Source organism: Acanthochromis polyacanthus, chromosome 3, assembly GCF_021347895.1.
Source record: "Acanthochromis polyacanthus isolate Apoly-LR-REF ecotype Palm Island chromosome 3, KAUST_Apoly_ChrSc, whole genome shotgun sequence".
In the NCBI taxonomy this organism is placed as follows: Eukaryota; Metazoa; Chordata; class Actinopteri; family Pomacentridae; genus Acanthochromis; species Acanthochromis polyacanthus.
The window spans coordinates 14,887,855-14,908,477 of NC_067115.1; the positions used below are offsets into that span (position 1 = coordinate 14,887,855).

The following is a 20,623-nucleotide window of genomic DNA, read 5'->3' on the forward strand; positions in this document are numbered from 1 at the left end:
GTCTTTCGACATGTTTGTTTAAGAAATGAGATGCTCCTCACTGCATCAGCTAGGGTTAAATAAGTTGTTGGAGCTGAAACTTATTCATCACTGCAGTAATTATCCAGTGGAAGGCTCTTATCTGTTTGCTTAGTTAAATCAAGGTGGCGACTTTTCTTTTTTGGCCAGGAAGTGCATTTACATGTGTGTGTCATAACATAGGATAAAGGTCAGCACTCAGGTTCCAAGAGGTAAATTCAAAGGAGAAGTTTGATATTAGAAAGAAACAGTGGCTGATTCTGCAATAATTAACACTCAGTTGTGCTTGCAGCAGTGTGGTGTGTGGGAGGACGTAAGTGGTTGACACATTGACTTGTGATTTCTAGTCTATGACCCCACTCTCTGTCTGCCCGGTCTAATTTCCAACATAGTGGTTATATCATGATGTCAACGAAATGCAGTTAAGCATAATATATATACATAATTATATACAGTATGTTACAACAGAAACACAAAGAACAATGAGTGGTATAAACATGTTAGGCATAAAAATTAGATAAGATCTACTTCATTCATCCCGGAGGACATTGTTAAGTTTGTGCAGTATAGATGAAATCTGTGGAATATTAGTACTTTTCTAACAGTATTTATACACATTTTTAAAAAATCTGTGCAATACCATTGATATGTGCAATGCTGCTGTTTTACACATCCAGGGGAATCTGGACAATTTGAATATCCACATACAGAAGAACCAGTGCTTTTCATTGAACTATTTTAAAGAAACAGCAGCTGATTTTTGCGGTAATTTTCGCTAAGTTGCACATGCAGCAGTGTGCAATGTAGGACAGAAAAGCATAAAAATTACAAATAATAATAATAAACAACATGTACAGAGTTTTCTAAAATAAGTAAAACAGGTACAAAGACAAAAGACGAAAAAATAAAAGCATGTAAATTTAAAAAAAATAAAATAAACACGAAAAAAGTACAGTATTTTAAGAAAATAGTGTTTGGGTTGTCGCACTAATTTCCAGTAAGTTGCACATGTAGCGGTGTGTTATGAGGCAGAGCAGAAAACAATAAGATCTCAGACAGAAATAGACTTGGCTGTTGTTGGGGGGAAAGCTCGCTTCGTTGGTGTTATGCTAATAACACATGTGAGTGTGAAATTTCCCCAGACAAAAGGGGGTGAAAGATGAAGAAAGAAGGGGGATGGTGCGCAGAGACGAAGGAGGAGGAGGAAGAGGAGGAGAGAAAATAAAAAAGGAAAGAAAAACCCCCAGAAAAACCGCTCTCCGGTGGGCGTGGTCACCGGGATCAGGGCTTCCTGCTCGGATGAACACGTGGTTCCTCTTCCGCGTCTGCCTTCCTGCTGCCTGTCTGTCAGTGTGTGAAGGTTTTCAGCCCGTCTTCTCTCACTCCTCGCTCTCCCTTTTATCCTCCCATACAGCTACAGCAGCACGCCTCCTCTTTTCTTTTTTCTTTTTCTGCCCGCACCTCCACCTCCACCTCCTCTTCTTCCCGCTCCGGCTGCACTTTTCCTCCGTCTCTTTGCGACGGCTTTCCGGGACTGCCGACAGCCAGGCCGCGGTCAACGTGCATCTGAGAGTAGGAGGGGAGTGTGCGTGCGTGCGTGAGTGTGTGTGTGTGAGAGAGAGGGAGAAAGTGTGTGTGTGTGTGTGTGAGAAAGTGTGTGTGAGTGAGTGAGTGCGTGTGCGCCCGCCCGCCCCGCAACCCCCGTCGCCGCTCTCCTGCCTCCTTTTTCGGTCATGACGCTGGAAGCGATCCGCTACCGGACCGGGTCTCTGCAGATCCTCAACCAGCTGCTGCTGCCACACCAGACCGTGTACGATGACATCCGCTCGGTGCAGGACGCTTACGAGGCCATCAAGTCCATGAAGGTACGGGGCTCCTCTCCCTTCCTCCTCCTCCTCCCTCCCTCCGCTGCACGCCTGCTGCATGTGCATTTATCCCCGTCATGCATGTGCTTCCCGTCGGCTCTTTTGTGCTCCCACCGTCCGCCGCCGAGCCTCCATACCGTCGGCCTGTATTTTTGTTTTGGATGCAGCTTCCCACAACCCTCCACCCCCTTTTTTTTAAAGACAATCCATCCTTTATTTCTAGTTTTCACATTATCACGTACAAGCTCGATAAAACAGGTATCTGCACAAGAGCCACCCACCCATGAAATATGCCTCCCCCTCCTCTTTCTTTGGGAGAGATTATTGATGAATTATTAATGACCTTTGCCAGGGTTTTTGTTCGCCTTTTTTTTCTCTTTATTTTTGGTCTTGTGCTGCACTCAGTGACACTCATGTCTCCACACCTGGATACTTCTAGTGTTGAACGCATGAGTTGTGTAACAGCTGGAAACATTTTGCAGGTGTTTGTTAATCGGAGCTGTGCAGATATATTTTCACTCTTTTGTCTTTTCACACACACACACACACACACACACACACACACACACACACACACACACACACACACACACACACACACACAGCAGCAGCTACTTGTTTGATCCTGGCACAGTGAAGGAATGTGCCGTAAACAGGAGAGGGTGATGTCATGTTAGTGGAAATGACTTCACAGGGATGAGATCATCCACTCAGAGCCACGGTGACAATTTTGGACACTTGCAGCTCCTCGGTGGTGTGAGAGAGCTAAAGTTTGCACATAAACCAAGGCTGCACTGGAAAAATGCCCCTCTCAAAACAAGAAAGAACCCTATTTCAAGGAAGTTTTACCTTGAAATAAGTGAAAAAATCTGCTAATAGAACAAGTGAAAATGGCTTGGTGAGATTTCTAGAAATAAGATGTGATATTTAGAATATTGAGATCTTAAAATTAGCTGGGAAAACTTAATTTAAGCCATATTTTACCAGGATTGTCAAGCTTAGGTGTCTTAAAATAAGCCAGACATGCTCAAAAAAGCATTTTTTTTTTTACTCAAAAATAGATTTTTGCTTTCATGTAACCTCCTAATTTGAGATGTATTAACCCTCCTGCTGTCTTCATTTACGGGCACCAAAAAATATTGTTTCCTTGTCTGAAAACAATCGGCAAAAGGAAAAAAAACAAATTTCTGAAAATTTGCAAAACCTTCAGGAGGAAAATTCCAATACTTCCTTAAAAGTTTCACTTAAAAGTTTTAATTTTTTTTAAAAAATCCCCAAATTTGGCAAGAAAATTCTTGTAAATATTTTCAAAAAATGAGTAAAAATCTTCCCCAAAAAAATCCTAAAAATATCTAAAATGATTCCATATATATCAGTAAAACTTCTAATATTTTATTTAAGAAAAATTCTTAACTTTTCTTTTTTTCGACAAAAAAAGTTCAACAATCTCCCAAAAATGTTGAAAATGTGGACATCAGAAGTTTCACTGTGAAGATGTATTTTTTTCCAACTTTAAAACGGGTCAGTTTTGGCCTGCAGGACGACACGAGGGTAAACTTGTTGAATCTTCTTGTAAAATTCAACTCAAAACAAGATCATTTCAAGATTGTTTGACTTAAGATATTTAAGATGCATTGTCTTAAAACAAGTCCCTCCATCTTGCTGAAATGTCACTTGTTAAGTGAATTTATCTTAAATCGAGTGGGATGAGACATTTTGACTAAGAATAGGACAAACAGACTTGGTAAGATTTTGAGTTTTTGTAGTGTGATGTGATGCGTTCGCTGTCCCCTCTCCTCCAGGTTCGTGGAGCTCCGGCCATCGCCATTGTCGGCTGCCTCAGCCTTGCCGTGGAGCTGCGGGCCGGCGCCGGGGGCGACGACCCCTTGACCTTCATCAGGGAGTCTCTGTGTCACCTGACCTCAGCCAGGCCCACCGCCGTCAACATGGGCCGAGCCGCCCGCGAGCTGATGGAGTTTGCCGAGAACGAGAGCATGGAGAAGAACTCGGAGCAGCTCAGAGAAAGGTGGGCTGGTTTCAGGGATGTGAGGGTGTCCAAGCTGAGGCTGGATCACTGATTTGTTGTTTGTCAGTGGTGTTGATTTGGTTCATTGAAACACTTATTACTGATATATTTGTGTCTGCCTGTCTGTGGGGTCGTGTTTAACCCTCCGAACCCAAAGCAGTTTCTGTTTTTTTTGCCACTGTCATATTTTTGCTTTCTGTTGACTCATTTTTCACAATAATATAAATTCCTCCATAGAAACAGCACAACCACACTGGAAAAAATGCCACAAGGTTGCTCAGTCGTTGTATGATTTCTGACTGATAAGTCCCAATAAGTGTGCAGCGGTTGAGTTGTAGTAGGATTGCAATCATGTGATCATAAGCAGGTAACTGACATAGTGTTCTCTTGTTGTCATGGTTACAGTGACACTTTGCCGCTATCTCGCAATGATACAGAAATCTTAAACAAATCCATGGATCCAAACTATAAGCCGCATCACTGCCAAAATCTAATCACTTGGTCCGTGTGTCATTTCTGACCATCACTGAAAATTTCATCCAAATCTGTTTGTCCGTTTTTGGGTAATGTTGCTAACAGACAGGCGGACAAACGTACGCCTATCGTCACATAACTCTGCCATGTTCCTTGATGGAGTAAAAATTGTACAAACGTGAAACCTGAGTCCATTCAAGAATTTCATGTTGAAAGTGTTTCCAATACTGGAAAAAAGCAAAGTGACCTTAAATCCTATAACTGTTTTCTACTCACATTTTAAATGTGTCTCCTGTCTGCTCTGTGTAAACACTGCCTGCAGTTCATCTGAAAACTTCCAGAATTTTTGTCACATGATTGTTGGTCACAGCTGAGTCACGAATGGCTTCAAAATTGTGTTGAGGAACACATTATTTGTTTTTATTTAGTTAGTTTTTTTTAAAAGACTCTTCTCACTGCAAACTGCAATTTTTAAAATCAAAGCTGGCATGTAGAGATTTCTATAAAATTTCACGATGTCATCGAAAGTGAGCATGCAATGCAGCAGAAATCACTGTCCGAGCGGAGTGCTGAACACGGACATCGATTCATCGTTAGTTGCAGCCCTAGTCTGTAGCTTTACTAAATTCCCACAAACAGGGTTTGCTGTGGGATGACTTTCTCATTGGGAACCTGATTAGTATGAGCTATGTTCAGATGCCAGTCGTGTTTTTTTTTGTTTGTTTTTTTTTGTTTTGTTTTTTTTGCCAAGACCCTACTTTGTAATTTTCCGTCATCTTGCTGATCATTTCTGACCAAAAGCCTCAACATGTATGTAACTTCTGAGCCAGTAAATCTATTTAAAGGTACCCAACAGAGTACCATATTTGATCACTTGGAGTGGGGCCAGGTTTTCCCACGTGGCTCCCTGATTTGTTTGTTTGTTTTCATGCACCAGGATTCATGTGCACATCAGTGACATGATGCACATTCCTGCCAACAGCTTCACACTAATTCACTGGTCTTCTGGTGGCAGTTAAGTGCCAGAAAACTGCAGCAAAGTGCCAGTAAAGGCAGGTAGGAAGAAGCAGACGGTTAGCGAACACACAAGGATGTGAACAATGCTGGCTTCAAACTTTTTAGAACGACCTGCTTTGCAAATATTTTATAAGGACAGAAATACATTTGCATTTGAAAAACATTTGTTAAGCCTAAAGGAAGCACAAAGTTTGTTTTGGTGAATGCAAACAGAACTTTTAACGTTCTGCTTATCAGCTCTGTATGAGTCACGTTGGTTAGAACCTGTACTGTTTTTCGAAAAGATCTTGACTTGTTTTTCTCTTCTGGATGGTTTCTGCCGGGATAGCTGCTGCTGTAATTCTTCCTCGTTCAACATCAGCTGCAGCTGTGCTTTCAAAAAAAGTTGTGAAAGTTATCACTTAACATATAAAGTGACAATTGGGAAATTCACATTCTAAATGCTACAGTCAAATAATTGTTAGAGTGAAAAGAAATGCTCCAAGAGGTGCTGTTTTTACTGTGTTCATTTGCTCAGGACGACTGTAGTATTTCATTCAGATAAACAGGAAAGAAGCAGAATTCATTTGAAATCTTGAGAAATATGTTTGATTGGTGATGAAAGAATGAGATTCAGATGGTGAACGTCTGTACCGTTAAGACGACACTCCAAGTTTTGGGTGGAGATTCACTGATTTGAAACAACCTTAGGTGGCGCTACGGCATCAGATATGGAGAACTAACATTAAGAGGCAGAGTGCATATATGTATAGCTACAGGTACAGTATAGGGCTGACTGTTAATGGATTTTTGATGCTGATACCGACTCTTTCCAGTAGTGCATTTCACAAACTATTCAGCATCTGACTGTGAAGACACTGTTTGAGTCCACACCACTGTCTGCTCAGCGGTGATACATGCTCTGCTACATGTGCTGCACACATTGCTAAGAGTGGAAATGTCAGAGATAGGGATCGGGGTTGATTAAGATATTTTTTAAAAATGATAGGTACCAACACAAGCCTTGTTCTCTGCGAGTGTTGTTGACGCTAATTCAGCACAGTGGACATCCACCCTGTGCTGGTACTGCTGTGTTAGGCAACACAGATATAGATCCTTTAATAGTTTCAAAAACATGAGCAATGGCCTGGGCTCCTTCATCATCACACAAGACTTAGTCGTGGTCCTGTTGCTGCCTGCAGGCTTAGTGGCCGCCTCCTCTGGTCGATGAAGTGTTAAACAGTAAGATGTTTCCCCCGGTGACGCAAATAGGTAATACTGCTAAATTTACAGTACTCAAAGTGTGCATTATTTAAGAAAATGATAATGGTTGGAACTGAGTATCTGCAGACACTAAATCTTTATTCAGATGTCCCAAGCTGAGAGTATTGTATACACTGGAGTCCGAGCCACTCAGCTGGACACAATGTGTTATTACACATATTGTAAATAACCTTGAGTGCCTTTTTCTGTCTCATGTTCTTTAGAATAAACTTTTTATATTGCTGCATATGAGACATCTTATATACCGAGACCAATATATGTGTGACAGACCAAAATTGGTGAATTATATCGACCAAGCTCCAGTAAATTCTATTCCTGTCTTTGTGTGCAGCGTGGCCTCTATACTGTCACAGCGTATATCGATGTCCCTCTGCCTTTCCAGTGTAAGTCTGTAGTGTGTAAAAAAAACAACTAACCATCTGCAAACTATTGAACTATCTGGACATAAAATAAAACTAAGTATGTAAATACATATTTTACATTATCAAACTATTTTTAAAAAATGATGAGAGAATCTTGGGTACCAATGAAATCACAATGTGAGGGATAACCTCTTTAAATAGTATTCATTTCAGACAGTTTGGTCAATATTTGTGCGATACTTCTGTCACTAAAATAGGAGTTGCTCTTTTAAGATGCATTGTACATTGAATTTTTTTTTCACAAAATTACTTTTTTAATGTGGAATACAGTCTTTTTGATTGTTCCCCTTAAGGTTATTGTCTGTGTCTCAATTTTTTCCTTACCTGCTGATAAAAGGAAAAAAAAATCACAATTATAAAGTCCCTGTCTGGTCGTTGATTAAATCCCTAGAAACTCATCTACACATTTAAAAAATTGCATATTTAAAATATTTTGTCATTAAAATAATGAACTCTTCTTGCCTTAAAATGACTTCGATAAAGTTCTGATTTGCAATTTTTAGGACTGTCTCCAGGACACTGCTGCTTCGAGGTAGAAATGTTAATCCATGGCGCTGGCTGCTTATTTCATAGTATGTGTTGTAGCATTTAAAAAGTACCACACGCACAAGTTTACATTGTTAAAAATGTGATTTCCAGTGAAGATTTTAATGAAGCAAGCAACACCTCCCCGAGCCTCTTACCTGCACCGCCTACGAATACAATCAGTGAATATCAGCTTCTATAGTAGATTCTGAAACGGTCAGAAGGGACTGATCCACATTATATGGAGCTCCTCAGTCAGAGTCATTATATAAAATCAGCTTTTCTGTTCTAAGTTGCCGTCATTCAGTCACGGCGAGTTGCCTGTAGCAACCGTATAACAGCTTTCATGGTAATGACTCACTTAAGTCTCATGCAGGGTGATGTATAGAGTCTGGAAAAAGAAAACACTGGTGTCAGATCAGGAATGTATACCGCCAGACACTCTGAACTGAGAGTCTCTGCGTCAAAGCTTTCATGGTCTTGACTGATTAAGACTACCAGTAAATCTCATTCCTGCTGTCAGAGGCAGTATTTGTGGTGCTTAATGGTTCATTTTAACTGTTGATTGTTGTTTAGAACAGTTAATGATGTTTCACTGTGAGACTGTCAGACGGTATAACAGAACATTTAAACATCGTCTGCTACAGTTTGAACCACAGAGTGACACAGCTCAGGGAGACACATAGAGTATTTTTGTTTCTTGAGTCGAACTTAAGGATCCACTGATTTTGGACCTGGCTAATTACCTGATTCTGGATTTTTCAACTTTGTCATTATTAGGTTTTTTTGGGTTTGGTTGACGCTACTTTGTCACCTCTTTCTGTCTGTAGTCACTCTGAGCTCTCGACCAATGGCCTGCCAACCACATTGTCTGACTGGTTAAACATCATGAGTACCAGCCAGTCAGCTCTGAAGGATATATACTGACATGTTTTCTTTTAATTAAACATGGAATCATGATTAAATAAAGACGTTTCAGTTAGGTTTTATGTTGTAATTTGCGGTACTCTAAATTCCAACACCAGGATTTAAATTTTTGTGCAGATATATTTCAAATATCTGTTTCTGGTCTCCTTAATTGCTAATAATCTGTATTGGTGGAAAAGACAAACTAGATGAAACTTCCATGTTGAAATTATTTTACCAGATATTCCCTTACAAATAAATTTAGATAAATGAGAAATGCAGTATAGAAAACTAAAAAGATATGACTATGATGCAGTACTGAAAGTACGAAAGCTAAAATAAGAGTAGAATAGTATTAATACTGGCAGTGATACTCATGCAGTAAAGTAATATCACATGTGATAATACAATATTGCACATGAAATATTGCATCTAAAAAATGAATTTGTTGAATATAGACCAGCCTCCAAAAAACTTATCCATCCATCCATTATCTGTACACCTCTTAATCCTCATTAGGGTCGTGGCAGGGGCTGGAGTCTATCCCAGCTGACTTAAGGTGAAGACAGAGGACACCCTGAACAGGTCACCAATCTATCACAGGGCTACACAGAGAGTCAAACAATCACACTCACATTCACACCTACGCGCAATTTAGCGTTACCAGTTAACCTCAGCATATTTTTGGACTGTGGGAGGAAGCCAGAGTACCTGAAGAAAACCCACACATGCACAGGGAGAACATGCAAACTCCATGCAGAAAGATTCAGGAAAGCCGGGACGTGAACCGGGATTTTGTAGCTGCAAGGTGAAAGTGCTAACCACCACCCCAATGTACCGCCCCCAAAAAACTTATGTGAAAGAAAAAGACTAAAGAAGTGCTGAGTGGCAGGAAGGTAGGAGTCAAGTATGTGAAGTGAGAATAATGAAAAGAAAGTGAGGGACACAAGGACAATGTAGTGCAACTGTGGTGAAAACATCAAGAAAGAGATTGGGAATCAAAGAACAGACGAGGAGATGAGACATTCAGCTAAGTTGTACCAGCAGACTTGGACATGTCCAGCCCACAGACAAAGCTTCTTCTCAATTCCCACCTCTTGTTGCCCCCCTTCTGCAGTGTAATCGGCTGGATCGAGGACATGCTGGAGCGTGACGTCAACGACAACAGGAAGATCGGTAACTATGGAGCCCAGCACATCCTGTCCGGCGTCCCGCGGGACTCGGTGACCATCCTGACGCACTGCAACACCGGCTCTCTGGCCACGGCTGGATACGGCACGGCACTGGGTGAGACCGGAGCTCCGGGGCTGAATGGGAAAAGACTGTGATTGTTGGAAATATTTATAGCGCTGTAACTGTAATGATGACTCTGTGTGTAGGTGTGGTGAGAAGCCTCCACGCACTGGGCAGGCTGAAGCGTGTTTACTGCACGGAGACGAGGCCGTACAACCAGGGAGCCAGACTGACTGCGTATGAGGCCGTAGCAGAGGGAATCCCTGCTACACTCATCACAGACAGCATGGCGGCTCTCACCATGAGGGAAATGGACATCACAGGTGTGTTTGTGTGGCAAGCATTTATCAGATGAATGTGGCAGATTATCAGTCATAATTTTAACTACCTGTAAATCCACTGTAACTAGTCAGAAGTTTTATTCCAGACATGCATCAGGTCATTTTGACTGAAATGCAGATGTCTGTAATTCAGTTATGACCAGTCAGAATAGTTTTTGGAGGTATCACAAACAGCTTTATGACAAGTTTGGATTGTTGTGTATTGAGGTTTCCTGAAAAAAAAGTTTAAAGTGTGTTGTGAAATAGGAAAAGCTCATCAAAAAGGAATTTTTGGAGACCAAGGGATTAGTTTATTTGGTACTTGTTGTCTAAATTGTGATTATCGTTGCAGTGCCGTTGTATGTTTGAAAAGCAAACCGCTTGTGATGGAACTAACTCCAGATATCAAACTCTATAAGTATCTGTAATTCCATTTTGACTCCTCATAGTTCCAGTTTGACATACTTAGGGCATCATTCTGACTAGCTAGGATATAAGCATATCTAAAAACGGACAATGTAGATATCTGGATATGAGGGGAGTTAAAGGCATTTAACTTTTCATAGAAAAACTAGATATGTTTTTCAGATTATTCCATTATTCAGTTCTTCGTAATATAGAAGAATATTTTTGGTTTCATCGAGACCATTCTTCTGATCCACGGTTGCCATTTCAGATATGTCGTCATTATTCCTTGAACAAATGATGTCACTTTTACTACTTTGCATACTGTCTATGGGGTGTCTCATTACAGATATCTGCTACTGATTTATGGCTAGTATTATTTCCAGTTGTAGATATCTACAGTTTTCCTGACTAGTCATAATTCTAGTTCGACATATCTTTATTCCCTTCACTTCAGTATCTCGACATCGTCCTTTTTAGATGTCTTGTAGTTAGAAGTCACGATGATGTAGATGTTCTGAGCTAGAATTTGTCAGGATGTAATTACAAAATTCTTTGCTCATGAGCTCTTCTTGATCCACTGCATTCTATAAAGATCGTATCCGCCACAGCAGCAGCCATAGCTTCTGCTAACACTGTTCAAATACTTTTCTGGACCAGTATCCAACATCAAACCTTGCATGAGCAGTATCATGCAGTAATGACTTTAAGACTAATCCTTGTGACTTTTCAGATACCTGCAAGTATTATATTGATGGGTTCAAACTGAATTACAGGCATCTGTCATTTTGACTGGATTGGCATTTATGATATCTGTAATTTTAATTCAGGGTAGTCAAATTCAGCTATTGAATGTTAATATGGCTTTATGATGAGTGTAGATATGACACTGGAGTTAATTCCAGTCATAAATCAGTTGCTGATATCTGCAGCTGAATTGTAGATATGTGATGAGAAACTTAGTACACATGAATGGTAACCAGGAAAAATGAAAGTACAAATATGTTGCAATGCATACCTAGCCCAGCTATTAAATGTTAAAAGAGCTCATACAGTGTGTGAAGTGTTTGTGTATATCGTCATGCCAATTTGAAATACTATTTCAAACTAAGTTCCTCCTGCTGTTCCCCCATCAGCTGTGGTGGTGGGTGCAGACCGGGTGGTTGCCAACGGTGATACAGCCAACAAGGTGGGCACGTATCAGCTGGCCATCGCTGCCAAGCATCATGGGATTCCTTTCTACGTGGCGGCGCCCAGCACATCGTGCGACCTGAGCCTGGAGAGCGGCAGGGACATCATCATTGAAGTGCGCCCCCCGGAGGAACTGACCAGTATAAATGGAGTCCCCATCGCTGCCCCGGGTAAGAACGGAGGGGGACAAGACACAACCTTTTAAAGCTCTAAAATGACAGGAGCAGGTGCACACTAGAGCATTGACAGTGAGGGGAAAAGTATCAGTGAACCTTCACAGACTTTATCGAACATTCAGTGAAAGAGTTTGTAAGATCTTTGAATGCTGTGTGAGGAGCAACTTTGAAACCGATTCAACTTTTACCAACTTTGGTATATTTTTTAGTATTTCTTTGCATTTAATCTATGTCTTATATTAGGAAATAGATTTGTTCTCAGAGTGCATTTTTATGCGCATTTTGAGGCATCATATTTAAAAAGGTTAGTGGAAATGGTTAAATTGAAGAAAACATTTAATTGCCAATTTCACAAAGTTATTATTCTCACTTGAGGGGGTTTTGATGTTTTTCTTACAAGAAAAAGACATTTCCAATACCAGCATGTCCAAGAGCAGCTGAAATGAAAGAAAAATTACCACCTGCCTGAATGAAAACAATTCTGAAGGCATCTTGTTTTTTTCTAGCAGATGACCAAAGTTTAATTATTTCTTCTTTTTTTTAGTGAATGGTCAACAACTGGCTTTAATTCAGGCTTCTTCACTGTGTTTATTACAGCCATAGCCTGCAGCGCCACCTTATGACGCTGCTATGCAAGCTAGTTGTTTATTTGCTCCAAAGCATTTAATGGAAAAAAGAAAATTCATCTCTTTAATAGTTATTCAGAAACAAGGACGCTGTCTTAACTGCAGACCATCATACTCACCGTGGCACTTATACACTTCCCACAGGCTCACTGTGATTGATTAAAAATTCTGACCCTAACAAGATAGGATTGTACAGAAACAAAGGTGGACATGCAGCAACTGTAGCAGTTCACACTCCAGTTGATGTTTGCTTTCTGCCCCTTAGACCCAGAGACCGTTAAGACTTCTCCATCCTTTGTTTTTATCATTGAAATGCAATGAATTGTAGGTAAGAAAGGGCACTAAATATGCATAGAACAGGTTAAAAATAGATGTAGAGGCCTTAATGCACCTGGAGTTTTCTCAGCAGAACGGTCCTGAGTCTCAGAGTGAACTCGGAAGTGCGTTTTAGTTGTGTTTGTGAGAGCTGAGAGTTGAGTCATTTAATCTCTAATTATGAACAGCTGAGAGGAGCTCGGTGACATCACAGTAATTAAACTCCTTTAATGAGCACACTGGTCTCTGGAGAGGAGCATGTGTTCATGTACATTATTTTTCCTCTCACACTAATCACATAATTATTATATATATATATATATATTTTTTTTCTGTTAATAAATGTCATTAAAAGTCCAAGACTGCAAAGCGTCTGACATGTAGACCTTCAATGAAGTTGGTTTAACTGATGAAGTCATACAGCAGCACCACTGTTGTCCAGAGAAACACGACAGTGAGCGTCACTGTTAGACTGAACAACTGTCCTTTATTACGGTCAAAAGTACAAGCGCTGTGGTTTACACTGAGTCAGTTCCACAAACAGTCCTGCTGCTTTATGTGGAATCACACAGGAGTGAAGTAAATGTGTGTAAATTCACTGCTGACAATAGTGTTTAAATGATGTTTGCTAAAAACTACAACAGACACCTGTTTGGGGGAAATTACTCAAAAATGAAAGTAAGTGTGTGTGTGTGTATATATATATATATATATATATATATATATATATATATATATATATATATATACACACATACATACATATATGGCTCACAGGTTAAAAAAGTTCCAAAATATTAAGAGATTGTCTGGCCTGTTTTTTAAGGGCATCAGGGCCATCAGAGTGTTTGAAGATAAATCTGAGGAGTTGGAGACGTTTCCAGAAGGCACAGTCCATTATGTAATGACAGCCTCTGGTCTTAGTACAGCTGCCATTAGAACCACTGGACGAGTGCAGTGAGAGTTGATGAAAACAAAGACTCCCAATCAGCGGTACTTGTACCTTACGAAGGGCCTATTGATTAATGTGACAGCATGCAGTTCAGACGTGTGCCGTGTTGAAAGTAATAGGAACATGCTATTAGGTCTGACCTGGTAAGGTTGCTGTCACAGCCTTTACATAAACAGCAGGTTGCTCATTCAAACATGAAGCCAACGTGTTCAGAGGCTGTCAGATTAATGCAATGGAGTGTATGTCTGAAAGGGTTTTCATCATAATTGAATAGCTGTTAAAATATGAAGGGATATTTGGATTCATCGGACTGGGCTGTCGTACGTTTGAGAAGAAGGTTTGGCCTTAAAAGCTGCTAAAATACACGTTTATTTTATCCCTCTGAACCCAGAATCTGACAGTAGATTTAAGAGACATGTTATCTTTAACAAGTTGCCAAAATTATTAGCGCTGGAGAATAGAACAGTAAGAACAGTCAGGTTTTCTACAACAGTCCGTCAACTAGTCATGTGTGGCGTGCATGTGCGTCGCAAAAAATAACCAAATATGCGCCTATAATTATATTTCAAAAAAATCCCTTCATGCTGCATAAATAATTTGCTTAATGTCCATCATTTGTCCCTGCCAGAATTTGTACCAAACAAATCATTTTTCCTTTGCTTAACCCTTTAAGCTTCAGTGTACCGCCGGAGGTACACCTACTAATTTGCATAGGAATTTCAAGAATGTCCGACGGCCGCAAACGTGCTTATATAAACACTATACACCGATGGAAAGCTTAGATTCTCATGAATCTGCCGGTATAAACCACTTTCAGATGTGATTACCACAGCGGGTGAGAAAAACACATTTGTCCGACAAAAACAAATATTCATCCATCCGTTCTCTATACACGGCTTCAACGCACACAGCACGACTCACATTTCCGGGTTCATTATTATACACAAAAAAAAGATTCCACAAAAAACGGTCATAATCCAACCTTTTACATCCAGATGACACAAGCCAGGAAACTATTTTGTCCAAAACATGTCCTGAAGTCGGTATAAAATCCCCGAATCGGTCCTTTTCAAGAAAATGCACCTCGCGATGCCCGTCCAATATTCCCCGTATTTTTCATAATTTTTTTTATTTAAAAATAGAATATTAGCGATTTTTTTGTACTGAAAACGGCTGGAATTGACTGAAGCTTAAAGGGTTAACTGTGAAGCCATTATTGAGACTTTTTGGCTGAACTGCAGGAAGTGTCTACACAGAGCAGATTGGTCATGAGTATAGCAACAGATCAAAAATGGAAGTAGTATAATATCTGTAGTATGTAGAGCCAACATTTGTCCACTATTGGAAACACGTTTGGGCTCTTTGAAAATGTTCTCCGTGTTGATTCCAGGTTTTGACATTTCTTATAAAATGAATAATCAAAGAAATTCAACTTCTGTTTTTTTCTTTTTTGTTATTTGTGGCATTTGAGCTGTGTCTTACTGCACACAGAACATTTTCAGTTCTCCCTGCTTCTACCTGTGGTTGTGCTGTTTCTATAAATATGCAGGACTTTATATTGCAGAGAAAAGTGAGTTTATCGCTGCCACTGTGCATCTAACCAGAACTTTTGGGCACCACAGGATGAGAGCATCGCCTCTGTTGTTCTGTCGCTTATTCCTGACTTTTCGCTGCAGGTATCGAGGTGTGGAACCCGGCGTTCGACGTGACTCCTCACCAGCTCATCACAGGGGGCATCATCACAGAGCTGGGAGTCTTCCTCCCCTCTGAGCTGCAGGCGGCGCTCACCGGCCGCCTCACCGCCCTCTAGAGCCTCCTGCTGGTCCGTGTGCACCACTGCACGTTTACGTCACACCAAGAGACACTCTCATGTCATCACCGAACACTCACAGTCATGTGTTGTGTTTTAATTTTGTTCAGCACACAGTCACTGTTACATGTCAGTGGTGCACACAGAAAAAGAAAAAAAAATCATGAAAACACCCAGATTCCCTGCACGGAGTCGAGCAGACACACATGTGCAGTCTCCCCTTCTTCTTTTATAAATCCCTCCTCTGTGGTTCATTTCACCGTCTCCTAGACCATCTTTCATCCTCTCCTGCCTCCTCTTTCTCTTTCTGAATGGCTTTTGCAACAACGAAAAGAGCTCAGCTGGACTCAAACCCATAAATTCTATTTGGCGAGCAAATTTTACGAGACTTTACCAAGAAAACGTTTTAGGGTTTCTTCAACGAGACAGAAAACTTCCAAAAAGTCTAAATGGCACGGCTGGTTCTTCAATCTCAAAGTAGTCGTGTTTTCTAAAATGCTGCTACCCACTTGTAAATATATATCTCTTTGCTGGTAGTGTGTACATATGTAGAAAACTAACCCCTGCTAGTTAAAGGTACTGCTATTTTAACCAAATATGTGATTGTTTAAAATTAAATTTGCCATCTAAAATGTTATATTAACATTTCATTTCTTTTGTTTGGTGTAGAAACCTTTTCTAGAAGACTAATCCAAATTTATAGCCAATGATCTTCACTCTCACTTTTTAACCTGTGGGGCAAAAATTTCAACAAGTGGAATCAGTCAGCTGAAGCCTTGGATAAAACATGGCTGTGTTTATACCTCACTCCTTGTTTGCATCTTGCTATTCAAAGTTGTACTCTATCCTACCACACTTGTACTCTCATAATGTACTCATATATACATAAGTGTAGATATATAAATATATATTCACACATATACATGCATAATCTCACAGATCACTCTGCTTTTGAAGCAGTGGAACATCTTAAACGTGGGAAATTGTGTCATTTCGGCTGGAACAGCTTTTGCTGAGCTGAAAAGTCAAAATTTCTCTGTTAAAGGAATAGTTGATCCCCAAGCAGCAGAGCTGCTCCCTTGTATGTCAGTCAGGACTTCACAGGTTTGTTCTTCAAAGTCAGTGTCACTACAGTCGTTTAAAATCAGTTAATCTCACGTTTCCAGTATAGAATAAAATCAGCAGTTTTCCATCTTTAACAAACCTTTTATCTCCATTGTGATCCCTAAGACTCATGATTGTTAATCAGCTGTTTAATACTGCAAAAAGTGGTAGATATTGGACTTTCAGATGCACAAATCAATATTTCTGTACTAACCATCTGAACTCAAAATCTGGGGATGAAATTGAAAGGCTTATGTTTAAAAAGTTGCCAAAATTACACCATTGATCACACCCAGGAAGTGTAAAACCAGAAAAGTATGTCAGGTTTGACAATTCACGACATATCTAAATGTAATATGCAATTTCGCTCGGAAAATTTCCCAAATCTAAGCTCAGATCACTTTATGCTATGCGTCTCATTTGAAAAAATTGCCAAAAATGAATAGTTTGCTTTAACCAAATTCTAACAAAACATTCTGTGATTCTCGGTGCAACTTTAAAACAAATATGTAGGTGCGTTTTGACAAACCATGTGTTTACACAGAGCAGACATGTTTTGTCTATTTTTGTAAAATGATTAGTGAAAAATTCAAGTTGTTTTTTCTTTTCTATGATCATTGTCCTAACTGTCTTATACTGTACAGAGGACATTTTTGAGTTCTTCTCCTGCATGTAGTTGTACTGATCCCATGGAGGTGCAGGACTTTATATTGCATTGAAAAATGAGCCCAAAGTGAATAAAAATATGAACAGAGCAGAAACTGCTTGGAGTTGAGGATTAATATCTCCTTTATATTCCCTCTGACATGCAGCTAAGTTCGTTTGGCTCTAGAATAATACAAATAAAGGCACAATATTCAACTTTAAAGCTGCATAAATTAATATCTTCCTATTAAGAATGGACAAACTGCTCCATATAATGCCATAGTAAGCATTTCGGTAACTATGATCGAACTCTTTTTCTCTTCGGCTGTGTCTTTAGTGTTTTCCGGTGCTCCCATCTTTACTAGACGGCTGTTTTCAGTGAAAAAAACGTATAAATCCACAGTAAACTACCTGCTCCACGTCAACCAGCAGACAGACAGGTTCTGAAGTGTTAAACAACCTGTATTTTCCCTCAGGATGTGGAGACCAAAACAGCTAAAAGGAGAGTAAATATTGGACTTACAAACATGTCCCTGAATTAACCGTGATGCTGCTTTGTGTCCACATTGCCTGTAAATATGCAGCTGAACGTGTCTGCCCTAACGGCTCTGAAACATCGGCTTAGTGACTAATTCCAGCATCCACTGTTAAATTCTTTGTTGCATGTCAACTTCATCTTTCTCTACTGTTGTTTCCTGTTAACTCTAAATTGCCAGTTAAATACAAAATGTGTTAAACATTTGTTTTGCCGCCCAAGTGTGACATTATGCAGGTGAAAATTAAAGTGTTTAGACAAAGAAAGACTGATGTTAACCTCATTTACTCAGAAAAGATGAAAGTGTTGTAAACTGCAGGCATGCAGGAGGTGGCTTTGTCTTTAATTTAGGGGGAACTATTCCTTTAAGATCGATCCACGCTGCAAAATCTGTCTGTGGAAATCATTGCGACACACTCACACACACACACACACCAATCAGAATGTAATATTTCACTCAGTTGAACTTCGGTTTGGGGCCAGACTTCAGACACTCAGTCACTTCTTGCCTTTGTGCTCAGTTTAGAATGTGTTTTATCTGTTTGGATTATTTCCTCCTCATAAATAAAAAGATGTTTTCCTGCAGAATGGCTTCCAGGCAGGTGGTCAGGCTTCTCTGTGAATCCGCTGAAGACAGGTAGACAACAAAGACTGCACAAAGGGTTTTATCTCTAGCTACTGACTCTTCTCCCTCCTGGTTAAAAAAACAGGATTAAAATGTTGCTAAACAGGAGAAAAATGTAATAAAATTGGGCGTTAATAGATTTATCTCCTGCTGAAACGGTTTTGTAAAGAAAATAATGATTTTGATACGTCAGTCAAGCAAATTACCACAACATTCACTGGTTCCAACTTTGCAAATGTGATTGTTGACTATTTTTCTGATTTGACGTCAGTTTAATGGAAACGATTAGGACTGTTACTTTGACAAAGCAAAACATCCTACCTGGAAAAGGTGAAGCTGAAACTGGGACGTGCATGTTAATGTACTGACTGACTCGATGAGACGGATGTTAGAGGTTTGGCCCACATTAAAAAGCCTGTTAACCTTCCACCACCTCACATGCTGCTCTCGTGTTTTCATTCATTCATTCATTCATTCATTCATTTAAACCAGCTACAAATACACAGCATCACTTTTCTACTCCAGAGAAAACACCTTAAAAAAAAAAAAGAAGCTTTGTGTCAACGATAATTGCAGTATCTATCATGTCATTGACCATATTTTAAAATGCTGTAATGTAAGCTCACTTCTTCATCTTCCTCATCATCTTCCTCTCACCCATCAAACCTCAAACTCACAAAGATGCTGGTAGGTCACAAGCGAGTGTAAAAGACACTTGTGTATTTAAATTGTCCTCTCTCTCTCTCTTTTTTTTGTACAGTTAAACACGTCACGTTTTTTTCAATTTTAGACAACGTTCCAGACATATGTAGCAACTCTGTGGCCGTTACACCCGCCGCATACTACTTCTTTTTAAATCTTCAAAAGTTACGAGATTTTTTTTGTTTTGTCCGTACATCATGATTATAACTGTTTAGCTGTGGTTTGTTGTTTTGGGTTGTTTTTTTTTTTTTAATTTCATGACATTGTGCTTCCTAGTGACTAGGCCATTAGTACACCACACTGGGGAGGCCTCCTCAACCATACACACTACCTCTCCGTCTGCCTGCACGGACTCAAACACTCAAATGCATGAACACGAGCACTCGGTGTGTCAGGCTGCAGCAGAGCAGATTGCAGAAACGAAATCTGGACTCAAAAATCAAAATTAAACCCTCCACATCTCACTGATGTTTCTGAAACCCAAAGTGACAAATGATTCGTGGTGATGCTTTTTTAGTTTGCCAAAGCGGCCGACGTTCAGGCTAGTGCGTTTTTATTTGGGGTTGCAGCTGAATTATTTCTGCTTTGTTTTCCCGCTTCTGAAGCAGCAGCTCTGTAGTACTTTGCTCAAAAAGATATTCCTCTAGAAAAGACCGACTTGTGGCTACAAATCAGGTGCCAAAATTCTGCGCTGCTCGCCACGTAGTTTCAATGTTGATCTGATGAGTCAAAGCGGGCGCTTGTGTATTATAAAACGATCAGTGTGGCCTGCAATTACCATGGAAGGAGTGTTGTTCAGATGGCCTCTTTAAGTGCAAGTATGTTATTGTTGTTCTTGATAATCACTTGATCTGAGTTTAATTTTGTAACGTGGAAATAGTTCAAAACTGGATTTTTTTATATATACGTATATGAATATAATGCTGTAAAGTGCAGTCATGAATTAAGAGATTTCTCTTTCACATCAAAACAGTTAAAAAGAATAAAACCACAGTGAAATTAGTTGATTGTTGTTTGTCTTCAATGCACTGAAAATGTGTGAAAGTGGTGGCTTTTTGGATATATTTGGACAAACAATGGATCCTCAGAAACTGTCTACAGACAAAGGTTAAAGACCCAAACAGTGCTGTCAATGAATGACTAAAATATCAATATTTACTAGTGCATCTTGAACAGTTCAACCATCGTGAAAAGTTCCCTTTTTTGTAATTACATTTTAAAGAAATAGTCATTCACATATTCTGTATTCGTAACATGTAAAGTGAAATATTTTAAGTGTGATTTTGATAATGGGAGCTTTATATCTCATTAAACAAAAATTTATCATCTCATATTATTAGAATAATTCCTAATATCAATCGGAGAACAGAATTTACAACAAAGAAATTACCAAATTTTGAAAAGTAGGTTCATTTACATACTAAATACTTGGTTGGGGCTCCTTCACCGTAAATATTTAACTTTATCA

At 39.7% G+C, this 20,623-nt stretch overlaps 1 protein-coding gene across 1 annotated transcript; it reads left to right on the forward strand.

The window, feature by feature from the left end:
- The first annotated feature begins 1,211 nt into the window (after window positions 1–1,211).
- mri1 (methylthioribose-1-phosphate isomerase 1) lies at window positions 1,212–20,157 on the forward strand. Its single transcript, XM_022208067.2, has 6 exons — window positions 1,212–1,883; window positions 3,686–3,909; window positions 9,634–9,803; window positions 9,896–10,072; window positions 11,611–11,835; window positions 15,411–20,157. The coding sequence occupies exons 1-6, from the start codon at window positions 1,752–1,754 to the stop codon at window positions 15,542–15,544; spliced, it is 1,062 nt and encodes a 353-aa protein (XP_022063759.1). The 5' UTR covers window positions 1,212–1,751; the 3' UTR covers window positions 15,545–20,157.
- Window positions 20,158–20,623: the final 466 nt, after the last annotated feature.

Bases quoted from the DNA above. Each gene is read 5' to 3' on its own strand.
- mri1 (XM_022208067.2), top strand. From the start codon at position 1,752: ATGACGCTGGAAGCGATCCGCTACCGGACCGGGTCTCTGCAGATCCTC. The intron at 3,910-9,633 runs GTGGGCTGGTTT...CCCCTTCTGCAG, and splicing joins TCGGAGCAGCTCAGAGAAAG to TGTAATCGGCTGGATCGAGG. The intron at 10,073-11,610 runs GTGTGTTTGTGT...TTCCCCCATCAG, and splicing joins GAGGGAAATGGACATCACAG to CTGTGGTGGTGGGTGCAGAC.